The sequence below is a fragment of the Canis lupus genome, chromosome 2 (genome assembly GCF_048164855.1).
Source record: "Canis lupus baileyi chromosome 2, mCanLup2.hap1, whole genome shotgun sequence".
Lineage (NCBI taxonomy): Eukaryota > Metazoa > Chordata > Mammalia > Carnivora > Canidae > Canis > Canis lupus.
Window position 1 is genome coordinate 28,848,367 of NC_132839.1, and position 20,158 is coordinate 28,868,524.

Genomic DNA, 20,158 nt, shown 5'->3' on the forward strand with positions numbered 1-20,158 from the left:
GTGCACTGTTGATTCTACACGCAGCCCGGTAGGGTTTATCAGAGGGCCATCTCCCCTTCTGGGTAACTCCCTAGTACAGTAAACATCTGCTATGGAACTGGAAAGAGCTGGTTCAAGCCAGTTTTTTCTCAGTTTCACTGAGCATTCCTAACTTTTGACGATTACCTTGTTCTTCATTTCCTCCCTACCAGATCAGAACCTGTAGAAATTCTGCTCTTCAAGAAAACCCTCACTTTTATCTGCTAAAACATTTAAAGTAAATTTTAAACAGTAATTTAACATTTTAGTGCACATCAAAAAATTCATACACATCTTTATTTTATTTTTTAATTTTTAAAATATTTTATTTATTTATGAGAAACATACAGAGAGACAGGCAGAGACACAGGCAGAGGGAGAAGCAGGCTCCCCATGGAGAGCCTGATGTGGGACTCGATCCCAGGACCCCGGGATCACGCCCTGAGCCGAAGGTGGACTCTCAACCACTGAGCCACCCAGGTGCCCCTCATGTGCATCTTTAAAAAGTGAGGACATTTTTCTACACAGTCAAAATGAATTCCAATTCCTAAACACTCAGTCTGTATCCAAATGTTCCCAGTTTGTACCTAAAAAGTCTTTTATGTCAGGTTTGTTGAAACTAGGATCCAATCCAAGACTGTATTGCATTGGTTTCTTTCTTTCTTTTTTTAAGATTTTATTTATTTATTTGAGAGAGAGAGAGAGACAGAGAGAGCAAGTAGGGGGAGAGAAATGGAGAAGCAGACTCTCCACTGAGTGCTGGAGGCAGAGCTCCATCTCATAACCTGAGATCACAACATGGACCAAAACCCAGAGTCAGAGTGAGCCGCCCGTGCACCCCACATCGGTTTCTTACATATAGATGAGCAGTCCCAAGGTACTGACCTATGGAATAGACCCGACCAGCTCTCCTACAGAATATATGATTCTCTTGATTGCTTCCTTGTGGTGGTGTTTATTCCAATATCACTTGTATTTCCTCAAAATTGGATTAGAGTTCACTCAGGTACTTTTGCCTGGTGTATATCATTGATGATACAGAATTTCTAATTCTGTGTCACAACAGGGAGCTCCTGATCTGATGATTTCTCCTCTTGAAATTAGAAATCTTGGTATAAATTTTAAATCTAATTTTTTTTGTTGAATAACTACCCATATTAAGAAACTAAAAAAGGTATCAAAGAAAAGGAAGTTTTCCTACTGTACCATAGTTGGGTTTTTTTTAAGCTTTTATTAATTTGGCAGAAAGAGAGAGAGAGAGAATGAGAGAGAGCACGAGAGCATAAGCAGGGGGAGTGGCAGGCAGAGGCAGAGGGAGAGAGCCCAACATGGGGTTTGATGTGGGCGCTGGATGTGGGGCTTGATCCCTGGGACATGGGGGCTGGATGTGGGGCTTGATCCCTGGGACATGGGGGCTGGATGTGGGGCTTGATCCCAGGACCCTGTGATCATGACCCAGACAGAAGGCAGATGCTTAACCAACTGAGCCACCCAGGCGCCCCCTCTACTGTACCATAGTTTTGTTAAAGCAGGCAGTTAGTTAGGTTCTAACAGGACACCGGGAGGCCAGCACAAAGGAAGTCATGGGCAGCTTTTGGAAAGTCAGAGGCCTGTCACGGCAGCACTCCACGAAAAGCCAGATCAAACCAGACAGGCCCAAGATGATGGGTGCCATGACAGGAAATCTCTGACGTAAGGAAGAAAAGGCATGAAACCCTCCTAGGAAATCCCTGACCTAATGAATGTTCCATCCCCTAGTTGAAGACTGTCAGTAAAAGATGGAAACCTGAACCCCAGGTCAGCATCTCTCTCTCTCTCTCTCTCTCTCTCTCGTTCACCAGCTCTCATATCTTCAGAGTGTACTTTTGTTTTCATAAATGTTCCCACTTGTGAATTCAGATGTCCTTGAATTCTTTCTCGTGATGAGACCAAGAAACTTTGGTAAATTCTTTGGGATGGGTTGAGTCAAGGCCTCAGAGCCTGGGATCTCTCAGTTCACCTGGCAACAGTTTCAGTTGCCAGTCTCCTCTTAGGAGGGAAGCATTCCTCCTAGAAATATTCTACCCAGACACAATGGGACCACACTCTCATTCAACAACATATCTAGGAGCTCCTTCCGTTCCAGTACCTGTTGATCTCAGGTATTCTTTTTAATGGCTCCATGGTTTATCATCCTGTTGATGTTCCTTAATTCATTTAACTAATGTTTCATTATGGATATTTTGATAATTTCCAGATATGGAAATAGTGTGGAATAGTGATTGTTGAGCAATGGTGACACTTCTGCTGATTCCAAGGGTTTGCTTGGTCCCCAGTTGCATACATTTCCCTCTCATAACACTTTTGAGCCCAAGAAGATTCAGTGGAATGGAGTTCTGAATGCTAATCTTATAGGCCAGCACTTCCCCCCTTCCCATATCTGCACAGAAAGAAAGTTGAGCTAAGACAGCTCAAGACTTGCTCTTGGAATAGCAGTTACTAAGCCTATTACACATTATTCCCATTTGACTTCATCTTTCTTTAGAGTATTTTGAGTTTTGTGCATACATTTAAATGTTTTGTATGATAAATTTTATGTTTTTTTTATGGCTTTTTTCTTCTGGATTTATGTTTAAAACTTTGATCAATCTTGAACTTGAAAAAAAAATCTTGAACTTGTCCTAAGAGATCTAACATTTTCTTCCCATATAATTGACCAAATGTCCATCATTATTAAACAATCCAGCTCTTCTTCACTGACCTGAAATGCCCCCTTTATCATACATTAACTTCATTGATCTTTCTTTTTTTTAAATGCACATATCTAGTAGCTTTATTCACTCCAGCTATGTTACATATGGTGATTATTTGGCAAGGCTATACCTTCCTGACTACCTCTCTTTTTCCCATCACCCTTCTGGTTTTTCTCCTGGTATGAACCCAAGAGTTTGCCTGTCTATTTCCCCTCGATCCTGATGATAATTTCACTGTATATACATTTATTAATAAATTTAGAATAACTTTACACCTTAAAAAATTGTGTCTTTCTCTTTATAAGCATGTGTAGATTAAGTCATCTTATTCTGTATCCTACAGTAGCATCCTCAAATTTCCTTCAACAGCTCTTGTATATTTCTTTTTATTTTTTCAAAGATTCCATCCATTTATTCATGAGAGACAGAGAGAGAGACAGAAACACAGGCACAGGGAGAAGCAAGCTCCATGCAGGGAGCCCAATGCGGGACTCTATCCCAGGATCCCCGGGGGTCATGATCTGAGCCAAAGGCCAAAGCTAACTACTGAGTCACCCAGGTGCCCCACCTCTTGTATATTTCTTATTAATTTTTTCCTAGACAATCATTTTACTGAAAATATAAAAGATATCTCTAATTCTGCTCTACTTTCAAAATACTTGTCAAATCTATGTAGAAAAGCAATGACTTTTATATACAAAATTTTTACCAGCCACTTTACCAAATTCTTCTACTGTCTATAATAGTCTTTTTAGATGATCTTCTTGAGATTTCTAGTTGTATTTTATTTCTTCATAAAAATTTTTTTTTAAAGATTGTTACTTATTTATTCATGAGAAACACACAGAGAGAAAGAGGCACAGACAGAGGCAGAGGAAGAAGCAGGCTCCATGCAGGGAGCCTGATGTGGGACTTGATCCCAGGTCCCCAGGATCATGCCCTGGGCCGAAGGCAGTGCTAAACCACTGAGCCACCTGGGATACCCCATAAAAAACAATTTAATCTTCAGTTTTCCAATATTTTTAGTTACCTAAATGTATTGTCTAGTATTGCCAAAACAAGACACATAAGAGTGGGGGACTGAGTATACTTTCATGACTTTCTTTTGGGGCATGATTATTACATTGGAGTTGGGATTGCATGGCATGAAATACTTTTCCTATTACATTTTTATTATTATCCAAAATGTGATACAATCACCATATAAATTTTGGAGTCTTTCAATGCAGGAAATCTATCTTTTGAAAACTTCTTTGGTTACCTGTTTGTCTCTTAAAATGCTATCAACTTCCCTCTCATCAACATCCTGTTCCACATGTTGCACTTACTAATGAAGCCTGTGTGTTTCACAAATATAGGAAGACTTTTGTGTTATTAATAATGCTGAGAACACAAGTCATCAGAGCAAGGCAGTACACAGTGATATTATGAAATACACTTCCTGAACACAATTTTCAGGAGCTGCACATGCTTTCATCAAGTGGGTGTAACCTATGTTACTGCTCAGGCCAATCATGATGCCACATCAGATCTTCTTCAAAATCATTTTTCCTTATTACTTTCCTTATTCACATCTTTAAATCCATGTCACTCCTGTGACTAGGAAATTCTGAAGAATATATATATATATATATATATATATATATATATATTTTGATATGTAAATTACAGTTATTAATCTGAAAAGCAGATGAATGACTTCACTCTCTCAAAGAGTCTAAATGAACTGCTCTTAGCAGATATGGTCCTCAGGTAACTTTCATTTTTTATGGACTGAGGGACCTAGGTGAGCACTTCTTTACCATCTACCATATATAATTCATGTTTACTTGCTATATCACTTCTAGATTCTATGATGTGAAATAAGATGAAGGTTTTAGTTTGTACTGGTATAGACCCAAAGCTAGCTCCCCTTCTTGGATTGTAGCCTCTTAGTTCTTGCTCTGCTCCCAATGCCATGCACTGCCCTTTTCACATAAACATCATCTATCAAGCATGCTGTTGTGCAAGAAACCACTCCTGGAGTGCAGGGTTCTGAGCTAGGTACTAAACTTAAGCTGGAGTGTGGCCAGAGGTGAGTCACCACAAGGATAAGGGGATTGGGAACCAAGTCACTTAATTATATTACAGTACATAATGTTCAGTGAAGGCCTACTATATGCCAGACACTCTTCCTAAGTATCTTTTTATTACACCTAATCCTCATAATAATCCAATGAGGATGGTTCTATTGTTATCCTCATTTAACAGATGAGGAAATTAAGATTGAAAAGTTAATTGTCCAATATGATGGTGCTAGTATGGTAAGGCACATCTTAAAAGTCTATGCCTTTGGTTGGGGGAAATGAGGAAGAGTCAGTATAGGGAAACATGATACCTACCTTTAAATTTTTGAAGAGCTATCATATGGAAGAAACCATAAACTTTTTCTATGGATGCCCAGAGACTAATATGTGGACAAACAGGCAAACCCTCATTCTTTAATCCCTGAAAGGGACAAATGAGTGTGGATGGATGGATGGATGGATGGATGGAGTGTGAGAATGAGAGAGAAGCAAGAGCCTGGAACCTAATAAATAGTAAATGTTTGTTATTATTTTCCCAAGAATGTTCATGATATTTTAAATATCCAAACACGATAACAGGTAAATCATTTTTAATTTTACCAATTGTCACAAATTGATACATTGTTTTGGGAAAAAAAAGAGATACTGGCACATGGCAAATACCACAAACAGTCAAGAACATATTAGATCAAGATAGATTAGAACTCTGACTTTTAAAAAGATCTTCTACAACTTGATCTATTTTTATTTAACAATCAAAAATAAGTGTTTCATTGAGCATCTATTACCAGGCCCAGCACAGTGCTAAATACTTTGAGGAAAAATATGAGAACATTATATTGTCCTTGTCCTTAAGTAGTTTACAATCTAGCTGTTTGTGACTTTTTAACATTTATTTTTTATTGGGGGTGAAGGGACAAAGGGAGAGGGAGAGAGAAAATGCCAAGCAGGCTCCATCCAGTGTGGACACAGGGCTCGATCTCACAACTCTGAGATCAGGACCTGAGTGGAAATCAAGATGTTTAACAGACTGAGCCACCCACGTGCTCCTCATAAGACATACATTTAAAAAATTCTAGGACCTAATCTTTTTTTTTTTTTTTAAAGACCTAACACCTTTAAGTAAAATCATCTTTGAAAGTAATCACTTTGGAAAGTTATAAACTTATTTCAATGACCCTGCTATTGCTCAAAAACATTTTTTGCATCTCTTCCTTTGGGATTGCCCTTGGAGTCATTATACAAATCACATAAGAAAAGCAGACTCATTGCTCTTCCTTCTTCTGCAAGCACCCAGTTTAGTTGCCTGAATTAATCATTAGATTTGGTGTTCAGCGACTTCTGGTTATTTTAAAATCTCAGATTCACCCTAAAAGACAAATTTTGCTATTCTCAATGACCTTCAAAAGAATGTACCACAGCATTACTGGACAGTAAGCAGCTGGAGGACCAGGGGCCTTTCTCCTTATCTTTGCAGCATCCAGCTGGGTGCTTGTCTACCACAAGAGTGCAAGGTGCTGGCTTGAACTGAAGGGCCAGCAGCACCTTAGCTGTGCAGCTAGAGATAGCAGGGCGGGCTGAGGGGAAAGGCGAGGAAGAGTTCCAGACGGGGCTGGGGCTCGAGGGGGGATTTCTTTCTGTTCTGTTCTTTCGGTGTTTTCTTTCACTACTCCTTAGGCATCCGGCTGTGATAGTGAAGGACAAAAAGGTCTGCCCGAAGCTGGTAGCAGATTTTCCCAATACTCCCTTCTGGCCCTGGGTTTGAAAAAAAAATAATTAGTTTCAAAATGCATACCTATTTTATAAATCCAATATGTTTTATATATATTTGCATGTATGTGCATGTGTATACATATTTGCCAAATACACAGAGGTGTGGTGGACAATCAGGCTAAAGTAGAACTTCAGTTTCAACATACAGACTGAAAAACTATGTCCATTAATGCCTTTCTCACATTTCCGTCAAAAACAAGCATTGGGTGTCATCCCACCTTTCAGATAAAAACCATGTGTTTGAAATCTGGAGGTATTTAAAATTACCAGGAAGGACAGTCAGAACTCCCAAATAGGGGATATTTGGAGTGACCTGCTGAAAAAGACAGGATCCGAAAGGGAAGTAGCAGGCAGAGGAGACTGTGATGCCCATGGCATGAGAAGCACAGACAAAAAGTTCCCAGTGGCAGCCTGGAGGGAACCATGGCAGCACCCGTGACAATGTGCCAGGCCCAGAAAATGCGCTTTTCCTACTAGGCTGTCAGCCAAGGACAGACAGCTTACTCCCCTTTCCATCCTCTCTTCTCTCCCTTTGAATTGGAAGAGGTCAGAAATGCTGGTTAGCAAGATGGGAAGGGAGGGTTGCAAGCATAAGACCGAGAAATAGAAGGATCAGCTTGGCCTTCCCTAGTTTCCTGCCTATTAAAGACAATTGCTGGAAAACCAGAGAAAAATGTAAGATTCATGGGTTCCAGTTTTGATTTTATATGGAACTGAACGTTTCTTTTTTCTTTTTTTTTTTCTTTAAGCAGGCTCCATGCCCAGTGTGGAGCCCAATGTAGGACTTGAACTCACAATCCTGAGATTAAGACATGATCTAAGACCAAAAGTCAGATGCTTAACTGACTGAGCCACCCAGGTACCCCTGGAACTGAACACAATTAATTACTGAATTAAAATTGGGTTTGCTAAGTAAGGTGGTCATGGAGCTTTCTATGGCCTAAGACTATCCAACAAAGTCCTGAGGCATGTGAATATTTTCAAATACGGAGAGAGGAAACACTGTGCCCATGAGCAGGCTTAAAGAAACAGAGGGAGACAAAAATAAAGTTGTATTCTGACGACTATATTTCATGAATCCTGTTTGTTTAATATGACAAATTTATTTCATGAATCCTGTTTAATATGTTTGTAAATGTTATTTATTAGCTTTACATTTTTATAATAAATTTACAGACTAAGCTTGAAAGACTTAGTTATAATTTCAGAGCAGAACACAATGGTTATACACCTTGATGATGAAAAAGTAATGGTCTAAGTTAAGAAGCCAAGAGGTGGGATCCCTGGGTGGCGCAGCGGTTTAGCGCCTGCCTTTGGCCCAGGGCACGATCCTGGAGACCCGGGATTGAATCCCACGTCGGGCTCCCGGTGCATGGAGCCTGTTTCTCCCTCTGCCTATGTCTCTGCCTCTCTCTCTGTGTGTGACTATCATAAATAAATAAAAATTAAAAAAAAAAAAGAAGCCAAGAGGTAGGTGAGGGAGGAAGATTAGAGGGGAGCAAAAAGTTCATTCTTATTTTACAGAATGGAAGTAAGAGATAATATATGTTGGCAAATTGAATATAAGTTAAAAAAAGAAAAAATAAAAAAAATAAGAGATACTGCTTTACATCAATGAATGGTTAAATGGAAAATTCAAACTTAAAAGATAATCAACAGAAGAAATAAAAATGTAATAAATCAAAATTGGGAAAAATGGAGCTGGGAGAGAAGGGAAATATTACATGGTTTAAATGCCTCTGCTTTTGTAAAGGGTTACCAGTAATTACAGCTTAAAATTGATAAACCAGAAATGAGGTATAAGAAGAACACAAATGGCCAACCGGTCATTACCTTTGGGAATGGGACTGGTGTCAGGAGGGGGGAAACTTAAAGTTTTAATTTTATATACTCGAGGGATGCCTGGGTGGCTCAGTGGTTGAGCATCTGCCTTCGGCTCAGGTTCATCCCAGGGTCCTGGGATCAAGTCCCGCATCGGGCTCCCTGCATGGAGCCTGCTTCTCCCTCTGCCTCTGTGTCATTTTAAATGAATAAAATCTTTTAAAATAATAATAATTTTATATACTCGGATACTTTTTGAATTTTTATTGCATGCATAGTATTTCTAACAATAAATAAAATGAGATTAGACAAAAATAGTATGTTAATAAAAAAATTCCTACCTGGCTCTAATCCAGGGTTTGGTGTGCATATTAAGGCCACTTCCCCAGCTGCCATGTTTTTCTGAAGCTGGAGGCAAAAACCCCCTTTCTGGGGCCAGCTCCTCAGCAATAGCCCTGATGTGATAGGGCTCAAATCCACAGCACCCGCCAATGTACCGGACCCCCAGGTTGTAGGCCTCTCTGGCGTATTTTTGAATATCCCATCTGGTTGCAACTCGGGGTTCTAGCCCTGCAACACAATAATAACAGCGTTTCTATTACTGTCCCTATATTCAAATCATAGGTGCTGTGGTGGGCAAATGATGAACTTTAGGTGATGCTCATTTCTCATTAGCATTGAATGTTTTTTGTCTTACATAGTCTCTTTCTGTAAGACGGGATCATAACCATTCATGATAGCCATTTCCATGTTGTCACCATAAGAAAACACAACCTCTAATATGCCCTAAGCTTACCAAAGGGATATTCTGGGAGATCCACAACCCCGCCTTTGCCACAGTCAGGGGTATGGAACCCCAGGGACTGCACTATCAGGTGTGCCTGCAACCCTGCAGCCTGTAGGCCCTCCTTCATGAGCTTCATTGTCTTCAAGCTGGTGCTCGGCCCAAATCGGCAGTTCACACCCACGATTGCAGCCCCTGTGCAAAGAAATACAGAACTTTTGTATTTTACTTATTTTATTTTTAAATTTTTTAAAAAGTTAACTTTTTTTTTTTTTAAGATTTTATTTATCCATGAGACATGCAGAGAGAGGCAGAGACACAGGCAGAGGGAGAAGCAGGCTCCCTATGGGGAGCCAGATGTGGGACTCGATTCCAGGACCCCAGGATTGCACCCTGAGCCAAAGGCAGAAGTTCAACCACTGAGCCACCCAGGCATCCTTTATTTTTTAATAGTTGGAAATTGCCTTAGAGATTAGGATTAGGCAATCCTTCTCCACCTCCCAAGTTTTACAAATAGGGAAACCAATTCCAGTTCTTCTTTTATTTCTGAACTGCTCTTGCAAGATTAAGGAACCTTTGTTAAATTTCATAAACGACAGCTGAACCGCTTATCCCATTATGGGTCCAAATTACCTGCCTTCACCAGCTTAACGGCACATTCTCCAGGTTTCACACCACACATGTCTCCGTCTGGGCCTATGCACATGGTAACTGCCACAGGCTTACCCGATTCTTTTAAGACTTCCACAGCCCATACAGCTTCTTCTGCATGCTCAAAATACTAAGAGAAATCTCACTTTTTCTATTGGTCCAAACATAAAGCAGATTTTGAAAGGTGGAATGCAAATGTTGCAAAACAGTTATAAAAATGACCAAGTATATATAGTAAAACTTGCTGAGGAATAGGTCTTTAGCAGACTAAAGAATACTTTTCTGAGTTAACATTTCAATTCCTTTAAGAATAATATATAGATTTTCATTCAGAGATCATCAATTCAGCAAGATGATGAGTGTTACAAAAACAAAAAAAAAAAACAAAAAAAGAAACAAAAACAAAAATGAAACCCACAAAGGCTTTTAACGTAATTGAGTATTTAAAAATCATCATGATTTTGAAGGAATGAAAGTTGTAATAATAAATTTTATTTTGTTTTATTTTAAAGATTTATTTATTTATTTGAGAAAGAGTATGTGAGTGGGGAGAGGGGGAGCGGGAGAGAGAGAATTCCAAGCAGACTCCACATTGAGCACAGAGCCTGACTCGGGGCTCGACCCCATGATCCATGAGATCATGACTTGAGCCGAAACCAAGAGTCCAATGCTTAACCAACTGAGCCACTGAGGCACCAATGCTAACAGATTTTAGACCCTTCTTTTATAGAACTGGGGTAATCTCTGAAAAACAATGACTAGTTTATTATGCTTTATACTTCAAAGCGCTTTTTATTCACTTCTCATTAGATGTTCATAAGCGCTCCATGCAGTAGGGAGAAATATGATGATTTCCCCCAATGAGACCACTAGGCACAGAGCAAGGAGGAATAGCTACTGAGTTTCTTTGTTGAGGGTGGACATGACACCCCGTTTGGTAAACCCAGGTCATTTGCAGGGGTCTTCCCAGGAACCCCCTTAAGGGCCACAATTGAAAAGCTGACCTTAAGTAAGCAAGGAAAGGCCAGCTAAAGTCTCCCTGTGTTCTTCCTCCTTGACTTAGATTCTGTAGGAATGGCAGAGAGGGTCCACAGAGAGGTTCTTAAAAAAACAAACTTGTGTTCCCACCCATCCGGAGAATCCACTGGGTGGAGTTGTGCCCATCCCTGCAGATGATTGTTGCCAGGTGTGTCTTACAGGCTTTGGTGTTCTTGAGCCTCGGGAAGGTTGACAAAGCAAGCTTTTTGGTGGATTCAGAGAGTGCCAGGGGAACAGCAGCTGGGAGGTGGCTGTCCTTGCTAGGGGCAGAGACTTGGCCTGAGAGCTTGACTCCAGGTGGTAGCAAAGGTGGAACATAGGGGATGAGGGCTTTTTAATTTTTGGAATTGGAAGAAAGAGAATGTTCTGGGCCTTCATGTCCAGTCAATGACCAATTCTCATTGATTCTTTTTTCAAAATGTCACTCACATTCTATAGCTTGAGTGGAAACAGGCAGATGGGAGTGAGCAAAGAATGGACAGAGGAGGGCAAGGAAACTACTTGGCACCGAGTGTTATTAGTGGGGCCTACACGAGTCCGAGCAGCCACCTGGCTCCTAAGCTTTGCTCTCTCGCAGCCTCTGGCCCTCGCCCAGTGACTTCCTGCCCTGCCCCTCCACAGGAGAGGTTCCTCCAGGAAGCACTGTCCCCTTTCCACCCAACATTGCAGGGCTCCCTGCTGAGTCAGCTGCTACAACCACCCAGAAGAAAACCAAGGCCACGGTCAGGCCTGTCCTGGGTCTGCCCTTTGGCTTCACTAGAACCTAGGTACAAGTGAGAGGATGTTTGCCTTGACTGCAGTGTGTGTGCACAAACCTTTGACCCTGTACCCTGAGGAAATGAAGGCACAAAGCAACCCAATGCCCCTGTGAAACCTGAAGACCATGCAGTGGGATTTGTCAGAAGAGAGCAAATCCTTTCCCTAAGATCCTAGGCTTACCTCTGCAATCAAGAAGTCCACATTTTTCCTTATGAAAACCTCTAGCTGGAGTTGAAAGAGTTTTTTAACTCTAGCTTCATCCTTGTGGTGTCTGTACACTGATGTCTGGGAGATCCCTCCTGCCACCAAAGCATCACCTTTGCCAGCCACCTCCCTGGCAAGGTCACAGGCAGCAGCATTCACATCTTCCCACTGAGGTTAGAGAGCAAGGGTTCAGATGGCGAGCCCGGCATTGTAGAGGTAAAATGTAAGATACCGAAGGGGGCAATAAGCAAGTAGGATGAGTTCAAGTCATGGTTTAAACTGCAATTTGAGGAGGGATAGGGGAACCGGGTGATGGACATTCAGGAAGGCACAGGATGCAATGAGCACTGCGTGCTATATGCAACTGATGAATCATGAAATTTTACCTCTGAAACTAATAATATACTGTATCTTAATTGATTGAATCTAAATCAAAATGAAATTTTAAAAATCTGAGAGGACCAGAAGAGTTGGGTACTTTCTCCTCTACTACCAGTGAGCTTCTAATTCCATTACTGTACTCACCACACAGGAATTTTTTTTTTTTTTTTTTTTATAGAATAGCCTTTTTTTTTTTTTAATTTTTATTTATTTATGATAGTCACAGAGAGAGAGAGAGAGAGGCAGAGACATAGGCAGAGGGAAAAGCAGGCTCCATGCACCGGAAGCCTGATGTGGGATTCGATCCCGGGTCTCCAGGATCGCGCCCTGGGCCAAAGGCAGGCGCCAAACCGCTGCGCCACCCAGGGATCCCACCACACAGGATTTTTGTAAATGTTTGTTTGTTTGCCTCCCTCACTTGACCGTGAGCCTCTTCAGAATAGGGTCTTTGGCTTTCTTTCATCTTTGTTTCGAGCATAGATTGGACTATTACTGGTACTCAAAAAATGTTGGTTGGTGGCATGCATAAATGCGCATGAATGTTTACAACTTCTAACACTTTACCTGTACAGGCTATCTCACAGTCCTTCCACATTCTTCCTCTTATTTACTATTCTCAACAAGCCTATGCATTTAAGCATAAATTATCTGCATTTTGCAGAGAGAAACCCAGTGCTCCACGCAGTCAAGTGTCTTGCACAAAATCACACATCCTACAGGTGGCATCAAACCTAATTCTTTTCATTCCTAGGCCAGTGCTGTGTTCCCAAGGACCACCCTGTCTCCAGATGGGAAAGTCAGAAGAGAAGAAGGTAGAAGAAGGTGAAATAAGGGGCATCTAGAAAGTGTTCTTTCTCTACAAAAAAGTAGCACAGAAGGATGACCATGTCCTTCCAATGGCCTATTCCTTCCTAATCCTATCTCCCCACCTCCCCGACCCCAGCTGAAGAGCAGAAAAAAGCTCATTTACATGGTACATATTCATTTACATAATAATTAATTTCCTAATAGACATCTTATGTAGAGTTTTTAATAAACTATAGGAACACATCAGGTCAGTTTCATAACCTGCAGTCAAGAGGTTAGTTTTATCATAAATCCCTAACACTCACCCCACCCTAAGATCCTCCCTCCCTGCCTCCACCTCCACCCCAACCAAAATTACAGTTACCTTGCTTCCCATATTGTCCTCACTGGCGGAAAAGGTGAAAGTCTGCATGACATTTGATCCTGCTCTCAAAAATTCCATGTGAAGTTGACGAACTACAAAGTAATTTTAAAAATTAAGATTAAAAAGATAAAAATCATAAGAGCTCTCATTTGTAGCAAAACATCTCTTTCAAGCACTAGTACTTGTAAAAAATTGCAGATAAAGGTCAGTAGAGTTCAAGGACAGGACATGGGAGAGTCAATGCTAAATTGAGGCTGTTTGGAGCGACCTCATATTGTCCTGTCAATGGGCCTCAATGGTCTTGTCAGTCTTCGGCAGACATTAAGGCCTGGTTGGCCAATTGCTCCTTGGTCTTTTGGTCTAGAGAGGGTTTATTTGTTTGCCTGTGTTGTGGAAGACGTAGTTGCTCCACTTACAGTCAAGAAATCCTTACACGAGGAAATTCTCATAGTGGACCAGGTGTGTGTGAGTGGTGCCCCCACCAAGTTCATTCAACAGCAGGCGGCTTGGGAGACACAGCCAGGGAGCTTCCGTTGGCCTATCAGGACACCCTTCCCTTCTCTCTCTTCATCTCTCCCCAACCCCAATCCTCATCCTTGCTATTTCAACACTTTCTGGCTTAGCAAAAAGATCTTCTAAAATTAAGAATAAGTTGGGACACCTGGGTAGCTCAGCGGTTGAGCGTCTGCCTTCGGCTCAGGGCATGATCCTGGGATCCGGGATCGAGTCCCACATCAGGCTCCTTGCATGGAGCCTGCTACTCCCTCTGCCTGTGTCTCTGTCTCTCTCTCATTGTCTCTCATGAATAAATAAATAAAATCTTTTTAAAAAATTAAGAATAAGTTCTCCATGGGCCAGATGAAAACTTTGAGCTAAGTGCCAGAGAAACAAAACTTGGTCTTACCATATAACTCTGCGTATCCAATGAAACAATAAAACTGTCCAGTGGGTACAGTATGATGTGTTGGGCTTTTCATGCAGGTTAACTCACAAGTTCTAACAACTAGCCCATGTCATCCTGTCCTGTGACATGAGTCAAGAATCTGATCCTGGGTGGCTCAGTCGGTTGAGTGACTGGCTCTTGGTTTTGGCTCAGGTCATTATCTCAGGGTCATAATATTGGGCCCTGCATTGGGGGTACTTGTCCTTCTCTGTCTACTCCTGCCCCACTCACACACTCATTCTCAAAAATAAATAAATCTTTAAAAAAAAAAAGACACTGATCATTGGGAAAGTCAAATGACTTGTCAGTGGAAGAATCAAGACAGCATCCCAGGTTTCTTGGACACATGGTACATAGATGAATACCATCAGAGCAAACCAAAATCCCATTCCCGGCTTCTATTCATTTCATTCATTTGCTTTATTTTCCACTTTAATTTAGGAGATTGCCCTCAAAAAAAAAAAAAAGAGTAAAAATAGAGTTAAAGTTCCAGTTTTTTTTTTTTTTAATTCTTATTTATTTATGATAGTCACACAGAGAGAGAGAGAGGCAGAGACATAGGCAGAGGGAGAAGCAGGCTCCATGCACCAGGAGCCCGACATGGGATTCGATCCCGGGTCTCCAGGATCACGCCCTGGGCCAAAGGCAGGCGCCAAACCGCTGCGCCACCCAGGGATCCCTAAAGTTCCAGTTTGATGTTCCTTGCCAATCCCATCATAGTTGCTACCTCCAACTTTTATTGTTTTTTTTCTAGCTCAGGGGATGAGGCAAAACTGCGTTGATTTCTTCACACCCCTCTCCCCCAACAAAGCCCAAATGTCTACTGTCTATGCTCTGTTAATTTGGTGGTTACTATTAATCATCTTTACCAAACACATGGACACAGTATAATATGTAAATTAGTCAGGAAGATTAATGTGAAGCAATAACAGTTTTACTATGTTAAGGAAACTCTTGAATATCCACAGGGTGAATATTCATGGAACAAATATGAAGTTGCATGTTTTATTTTTTATTTTTAAAAATTTTTTATTTATTATTTATGATAGTCACACACAGAGAGAGAGAGAGAGAGGCAGAGACACAGGCAGAGGGAGAAGCAGGCTCCATGCACCGGGAACCTGACGTGGGATTCGCTCCCGGGTCTCCAGGATCACACCCTGGGCCAAAGGCAGGCGCCAAACCGCTGCGCCACCCAGGGATCCCTAAAGTTCCAGTTTGATGTTCCTTGCCAATCCCATCATAGTTGCTACCTCCAACTTTTATTGTTTTTTTTCTAGCTCAGGGGATGAGGCAAAACTGCGTTGATTTCTTCACACCCCTCTCCCCCAACAAAGCCCAAATGTCTACTGTCTATGCTCTGTTAATTTGGTGGTTACTATTAATCATCTTTACCAAACACATGGACACAGTATAATATGTAAATTAGTCAGGAAGATTAATGTGAAGCAATAACAGTTTTACTATGTTAAGGAAACTCTTGAATATCCACAGGGTGAATATTCATGGAACAAATATTAAGTTGCATGTTTTATTTTTTATTTTTAAAAATTTTTTTATTTATTATTTATGATAGTCACACAAAGAGAGAGAGAGAGAGAGAGGCAGAGACACAGGCAGAGGGAGAAGCAGGCTCCATGCACCGGGAGCCTGACGTGGGATTCGATCCCGGGTCTCCAGGATCGCGCTCTGGGCCAAAGGCAGGCGCCAAACCGCTGCGCCACCCAGGGGTCCCAAGTTGCATGTTTTAGCACCCCCTGTATATGAAGTGTGGAGGTGGGTGGTTGGGCACGGAGAGGCCATTTTCCTACATATGCTTCAGGCCATGCACTGTCACTGTCTCTACATCTTGGTGACTCTGGCAAGTGAAACAGTCCTTGGACAACACTCAAAATTATTTCTTAATCTTCCTTCAGTCAAATTTAAGCAAATTGTCACCCAGATAAACACTCTTGGGAGACGCCGGCACTGACCTGCATCGGGATGGTCTACTATGGCCTCTGGAGTCCAGAGCCCAGCCTTCACGTAGCCCCTCTTCTCCAGAGTTATGAGAAAGCTGCCGTCTCCAACCACAACCTCTCCACTATCCAGACGTTCCAAAATACCCTGAAGAAGAAAAAGAAAAAAAATCACCTATAATACCTCTTTTTTTCCTAAAAGCAGTCTCCAATTTTAGGAAAGGTGGTACCATGTTCTTATTGCTCCAGTTCTGTTAAAATCCTCAGTCTAATATTTCAGAAAGATTGAAAATTTTTATATTTCTTGGACATTCCAGTTATTTTTGTGCATAGTGCTGTATTTTTTCCTCAAATAACATTTAATCTGAGTCAAATTATAGTGAAAGTGCTAATTCCATGATAGTTATTTTGGTTTTTCAACATGTCAGTGGCAGATGCTGATAGTAGCCTAATTAATATGTGTTTCCTCTCCTTTTCTTTGTTCATGTATTTCATTTGGGGAGACAATGTCCCCTACTTAAAAAAAATCCTTGGGCTCCCTTGCGGCTAGGAGTGGCTATACATATGACATGGTGCTGGCCAATGAGGCATAGGTGGAACTCAGTTAAAGATTTCTGGAAAAGTTTTGCTTTCCTGATATAGATGGGCACTCCCTTCCATCTAGGCATTTTTGTCCTCCTTCTATCTGTAATGTCACCGTAAGTCCTGGAGGTATAGCAGTCATCTCTCAGCCATGCCATTGAAAGTCACACACTAAGGCTGGTGGAGCCAACTAACAGCTGGTATAACTTGCAGCTGGGTGTATTTATTTATTTATTTATGATTTTATTTATTTATTTGACGGAGAGAGCGCACGCACAAGCAGCAGGAGTGGCAGGCAGAAAGAGAGGGAGAAGCAGGCTCCCCAAGGAGCAGGGAGCCCAATGCGGGGCTCCACCCCAGGACCCTGGGATCATGACTTGAGCCAAAGGCAGAAGCTTAACCAACTGAGCCACCTGGGCACCCCTGGCGGGGTCTTATAATGACAACTTAGGCAGCTGCAGTAGCCATGGATTGCAAAACCTCATTTTAGGGCAAAAATAGCCCTTTTGTGTGTGTGTAAACCGCTACACACAATCCTAAGGGACACAAAGTTTCATAACTATGCCCTGCATTTTCCAGCATGTTTACATACAGGTTTTCATTTGGTATTCTGGACAGCTCCGTAAGTTTGGCAGGCCAGACAGTTTTTATTCTCATTTTATAAATGAGGAAAGTGATGTTGAGAGAGGCTAAGTGGTTTGTACAAGACCACAGAGCTAAGTAAGTAAAAAAGCAGACTTTAGATCGTCTAAATTCTTAATCTAGTCCCTTTGTAGTCCCACTTCTATATGCGGCCCACCTATACTTGAATAAGTAAATTTGGATGTTACAGAATTGTGTCTCCCCTCCCCCTCCAATCTCTCACAGGGTTATGCCAAGGGTAACTACTTAACACTTCTTAGAAATGTCCTCCCTCTTACTTTTCCTCACAGCCACAGGCCATGCACTGCCCCCTCCCCCTCCATTACTGAAAAGGCTTCCGAGCCACTCCAGCCCCCTCTGTTGTATCTTCCCTGGCTGCAGAGCAAGGCCTTGTCTGACCTACTCTGGGATTACTTCCACCTCTGTGTTCTGCCTAAGGTCAAACACCCTCCATTCCTGCCTCTACCTCTCTCAGGTATCTGGTTACTTCCCGGTCTCCTCCGGTTGGCTTTAAAATGCTTGAGGCTCAGGTGACAAATCTTATTTGCCTCTATCCCTACCATCTCAGCACCTAACAAAGAGCAGGCCCTTAATAAACTGTGCCAAGAGTTAGCAGACAGATAAGACTTTTGAAAATGTCACTGGTCTCATATAGCTACAAGTTTGGTCCTGAGGAGGGGAAAAAAAATAGTCTTTAACAGAACATCAGTTAGGGTTTTAAGAAATTATAGCGCTTATTTCAATTGTATCTTCATGATAACAAGTAAAGACATTTTGATCTGTTACCTAGATGTTTATCCAAAAGTATAAAATGTGCCAGTTTTCTAAACAGCCATTTGCAAACTAACTACATTATCAAGATTTGAATAAGCAGCACTGTAAATTAATCTGCAGTACATTTATATTTTCATTCCATCCTCCCTTCAGTGTGGCAGTGAATCTGCCTGGGATCTGGTCGTGAGCTCTGAGAGCCAGTTGTGCTTCCTTTTTGCAGATCTCAGTATCTAGACTTCAGGTCTGGCTTCAGGGCACCTCTGTTCGCACCTGGAGCAGGTCACCTTTTCCCTCTGGCCAGAGATCTCTTCTGCCTGAAACTGCCACCAGGACTGGGCTTGTGGATTAAGGAAGCTCCAGGAGGTGCCCCCTAAGGCAATTAAATGAATTCTTATAATGTACCTCTTAGCTGACAGGAGAGGTGAGAGTAGCTGTTTCCCACTAACTTTTTAACTCAGAGGTACACACTGACATGGATTATCATAGGATAATCTTGGTGTTGCAAGAGCAGAGGCTGGGAAGAAATTGGACAGGGACAGCATATTTTAAAAACCTTTTTAAAAAACAAACTAAAGGTGAGTATTACAGAAAGTTTACCCAAAGAAATCAGCACGTCTTTATCTTTTTATGAAGATCATTTTCTTCCATGCCCATATTTTTATAAGCAGAAAGACGTATCCAAAGATTTTTTTAATGTTAAACCCATATTCCACGTCCTATGTAATTACCATAATTATTTCCCTCCTTACACGTATAAAGTATATAAATATTTTTACATAATCAGTGTGTGACAGGGTGTAACTCCTTTTGTAACTTTGCCAAAGCAGTTTGCTTGTTCCCGTACTTGGCTTCTCCGTTGGCTGCCTAATAACGTATTAAGTGGGTGCACCTTTATTTAGGGAGCCCATCATCCGCGGCATCTTGGTCGGTCCTAAGTTTTTAGCGTAAGTAGATCAGTGGTGCACATTTGCACGTCCCTGCAGCTTCTCCCTCCGCGCTCCCTCTGAACTTCCAGGCGCACGTGAGTTGCTTTGGGGGATCCCGGAGATGTCCTGCGTTCAGCTCATACCTTTCCTAATTTCGTCACCCTTTCTCCATCACATACCCAGGGGAGAAGGGGGGGGGCAAAGCTGGCAGTCGGTGGGCAGATGGGGAAAGAGGCCTAGAGAAGGAGCCCGGGAGACCTGAGTGGTGGGGGGAGGCCGAGCCCCCGCACCGACCCTGCGCCCCCTCCCCGCGGCCTCCCCTCCCCACCCCTCCTCGGCAGCCTCACGTCTGGGAGTGTCTGCACCGACACTGCTAGACCCCAAATCTCCGCTTCACCCTGGACCAGCAAGTCGCCCGCCTGAGCTAGTCGCCTGCCTCTCTGGGCCTCAGTTTCCTCACCTGGAGAACGGGCATCATTGTGAAAGCGGGATAATGTGCGTCCGCCGTCGGCGCTCTGTAACGGGCCCCCCAGTCCCCCAACCCTGCGCCGAGGCCGCGGTCACCCCGGCCCCCGCGGGCGCCTAAACCGCGGCGCAGGGCCCTGCGGGTGCCGGCCGCCGCCCCGGGCCCCGCCGAGGGCCGAGGTGGGACTCGAACCCCTGGCACCGGAGCCCCGCGGCCGGGGAGGCTGAATACGTCGCGGGCGCCCAGAAACTCACCTTTTTGGCCCCGGGGCCTCCGACGGGTGCCATGGCGCGGCGACCTGTGGGGCCCGGCCTGCGAGCGCGCCGGCCCCGAGCCCGCCCCGAGCCCGGGGGAGCGCCCCCCCGCGGACGCCCGCCCGCCGCAGCAGGTGCCCGGGACGGCAGGCGCACGGGGCTGCAGGTGCACGGGGCAGGTGCACGGGGCGGCAGGTGCACGGGGCAGGCGCACG

General features: G+C 42.9%; 2 protein-coding genes across 2 annotated transcripts in view; one reads left to right on the top strand and one right to left on the bottom strand.

Moving 5' to 3' along the window:
- Window positions 1–5,389: 5,389 nt before the first annotated feature.
- BHMT2 (betaine--homocysteine S-methyltransferase 2) lies at window positions 5,390–20,101 on the bottom strand. The gene is made up of 8 exons (XM_072793948.1): window positions 19,944–20,101; window positions 16,315–16,447; window positions 13,399–13,490; window positions 11,823–12,014; window positions 9,828–9,975; window positions 9,207–9,389; window positions 8,752–8,980; window positions 5,390–6,571 (listed from the first exon to the last, which is right to left on the bottom strand). The coding sequence occupies exons 1-8, from the start codon at window positions 19,974–19,976 to the stop codon at window positions 6,490–6,492; spliced, it is 1,092 nt and encodes a 363-aa protein (XP_072650049.1). The 5' UTR covers window positions 19,977–20,101; the 3' UTR covers window positions 5,390–6,489.
- Window positions 19,201–20,158, top strand: part of DMGDH (dimethylglycine dehydrogenase) — a 68,447-nt gene continuing 67,489 nt past the window's right edge. The window contains exon 1 of the mRNA XM_072793923.1: window positions 19,201–19,318. The gene's annotated coding sequence lies outside the window, so the exon portion shown is untranslated. The remainder of the gene's footprint in view (window positions 19,319–20,158) is intronic.

What these genes read in the sequence shown, in the direction of transcription:
- BHMT2 (XM_072793948.1), bottom strand. Translation starts at nt 19,976, where the DNA reads ATGGCACCCGTCGGAGGCCCCGGGGCCAAAAAG. An exon ending in AGGACAATATGGGAAGCAAG is followed by an intron (nt 12,015 to 13,398) that starts GTAACTGTAATT and finishes CTCTAACCTCAG; the next exon opens with TGGGAAGATGTGAATGCTGC. An exon ending in TCTCCCAGAATATCCCTTTG is followed by an intron (nt 8,981 to 9,206) that starts GTAAGCTTAGGG and finishes ATTGTGTTGCAG; the next exon opens with GGCTAGAACCCCGAGTTGCA.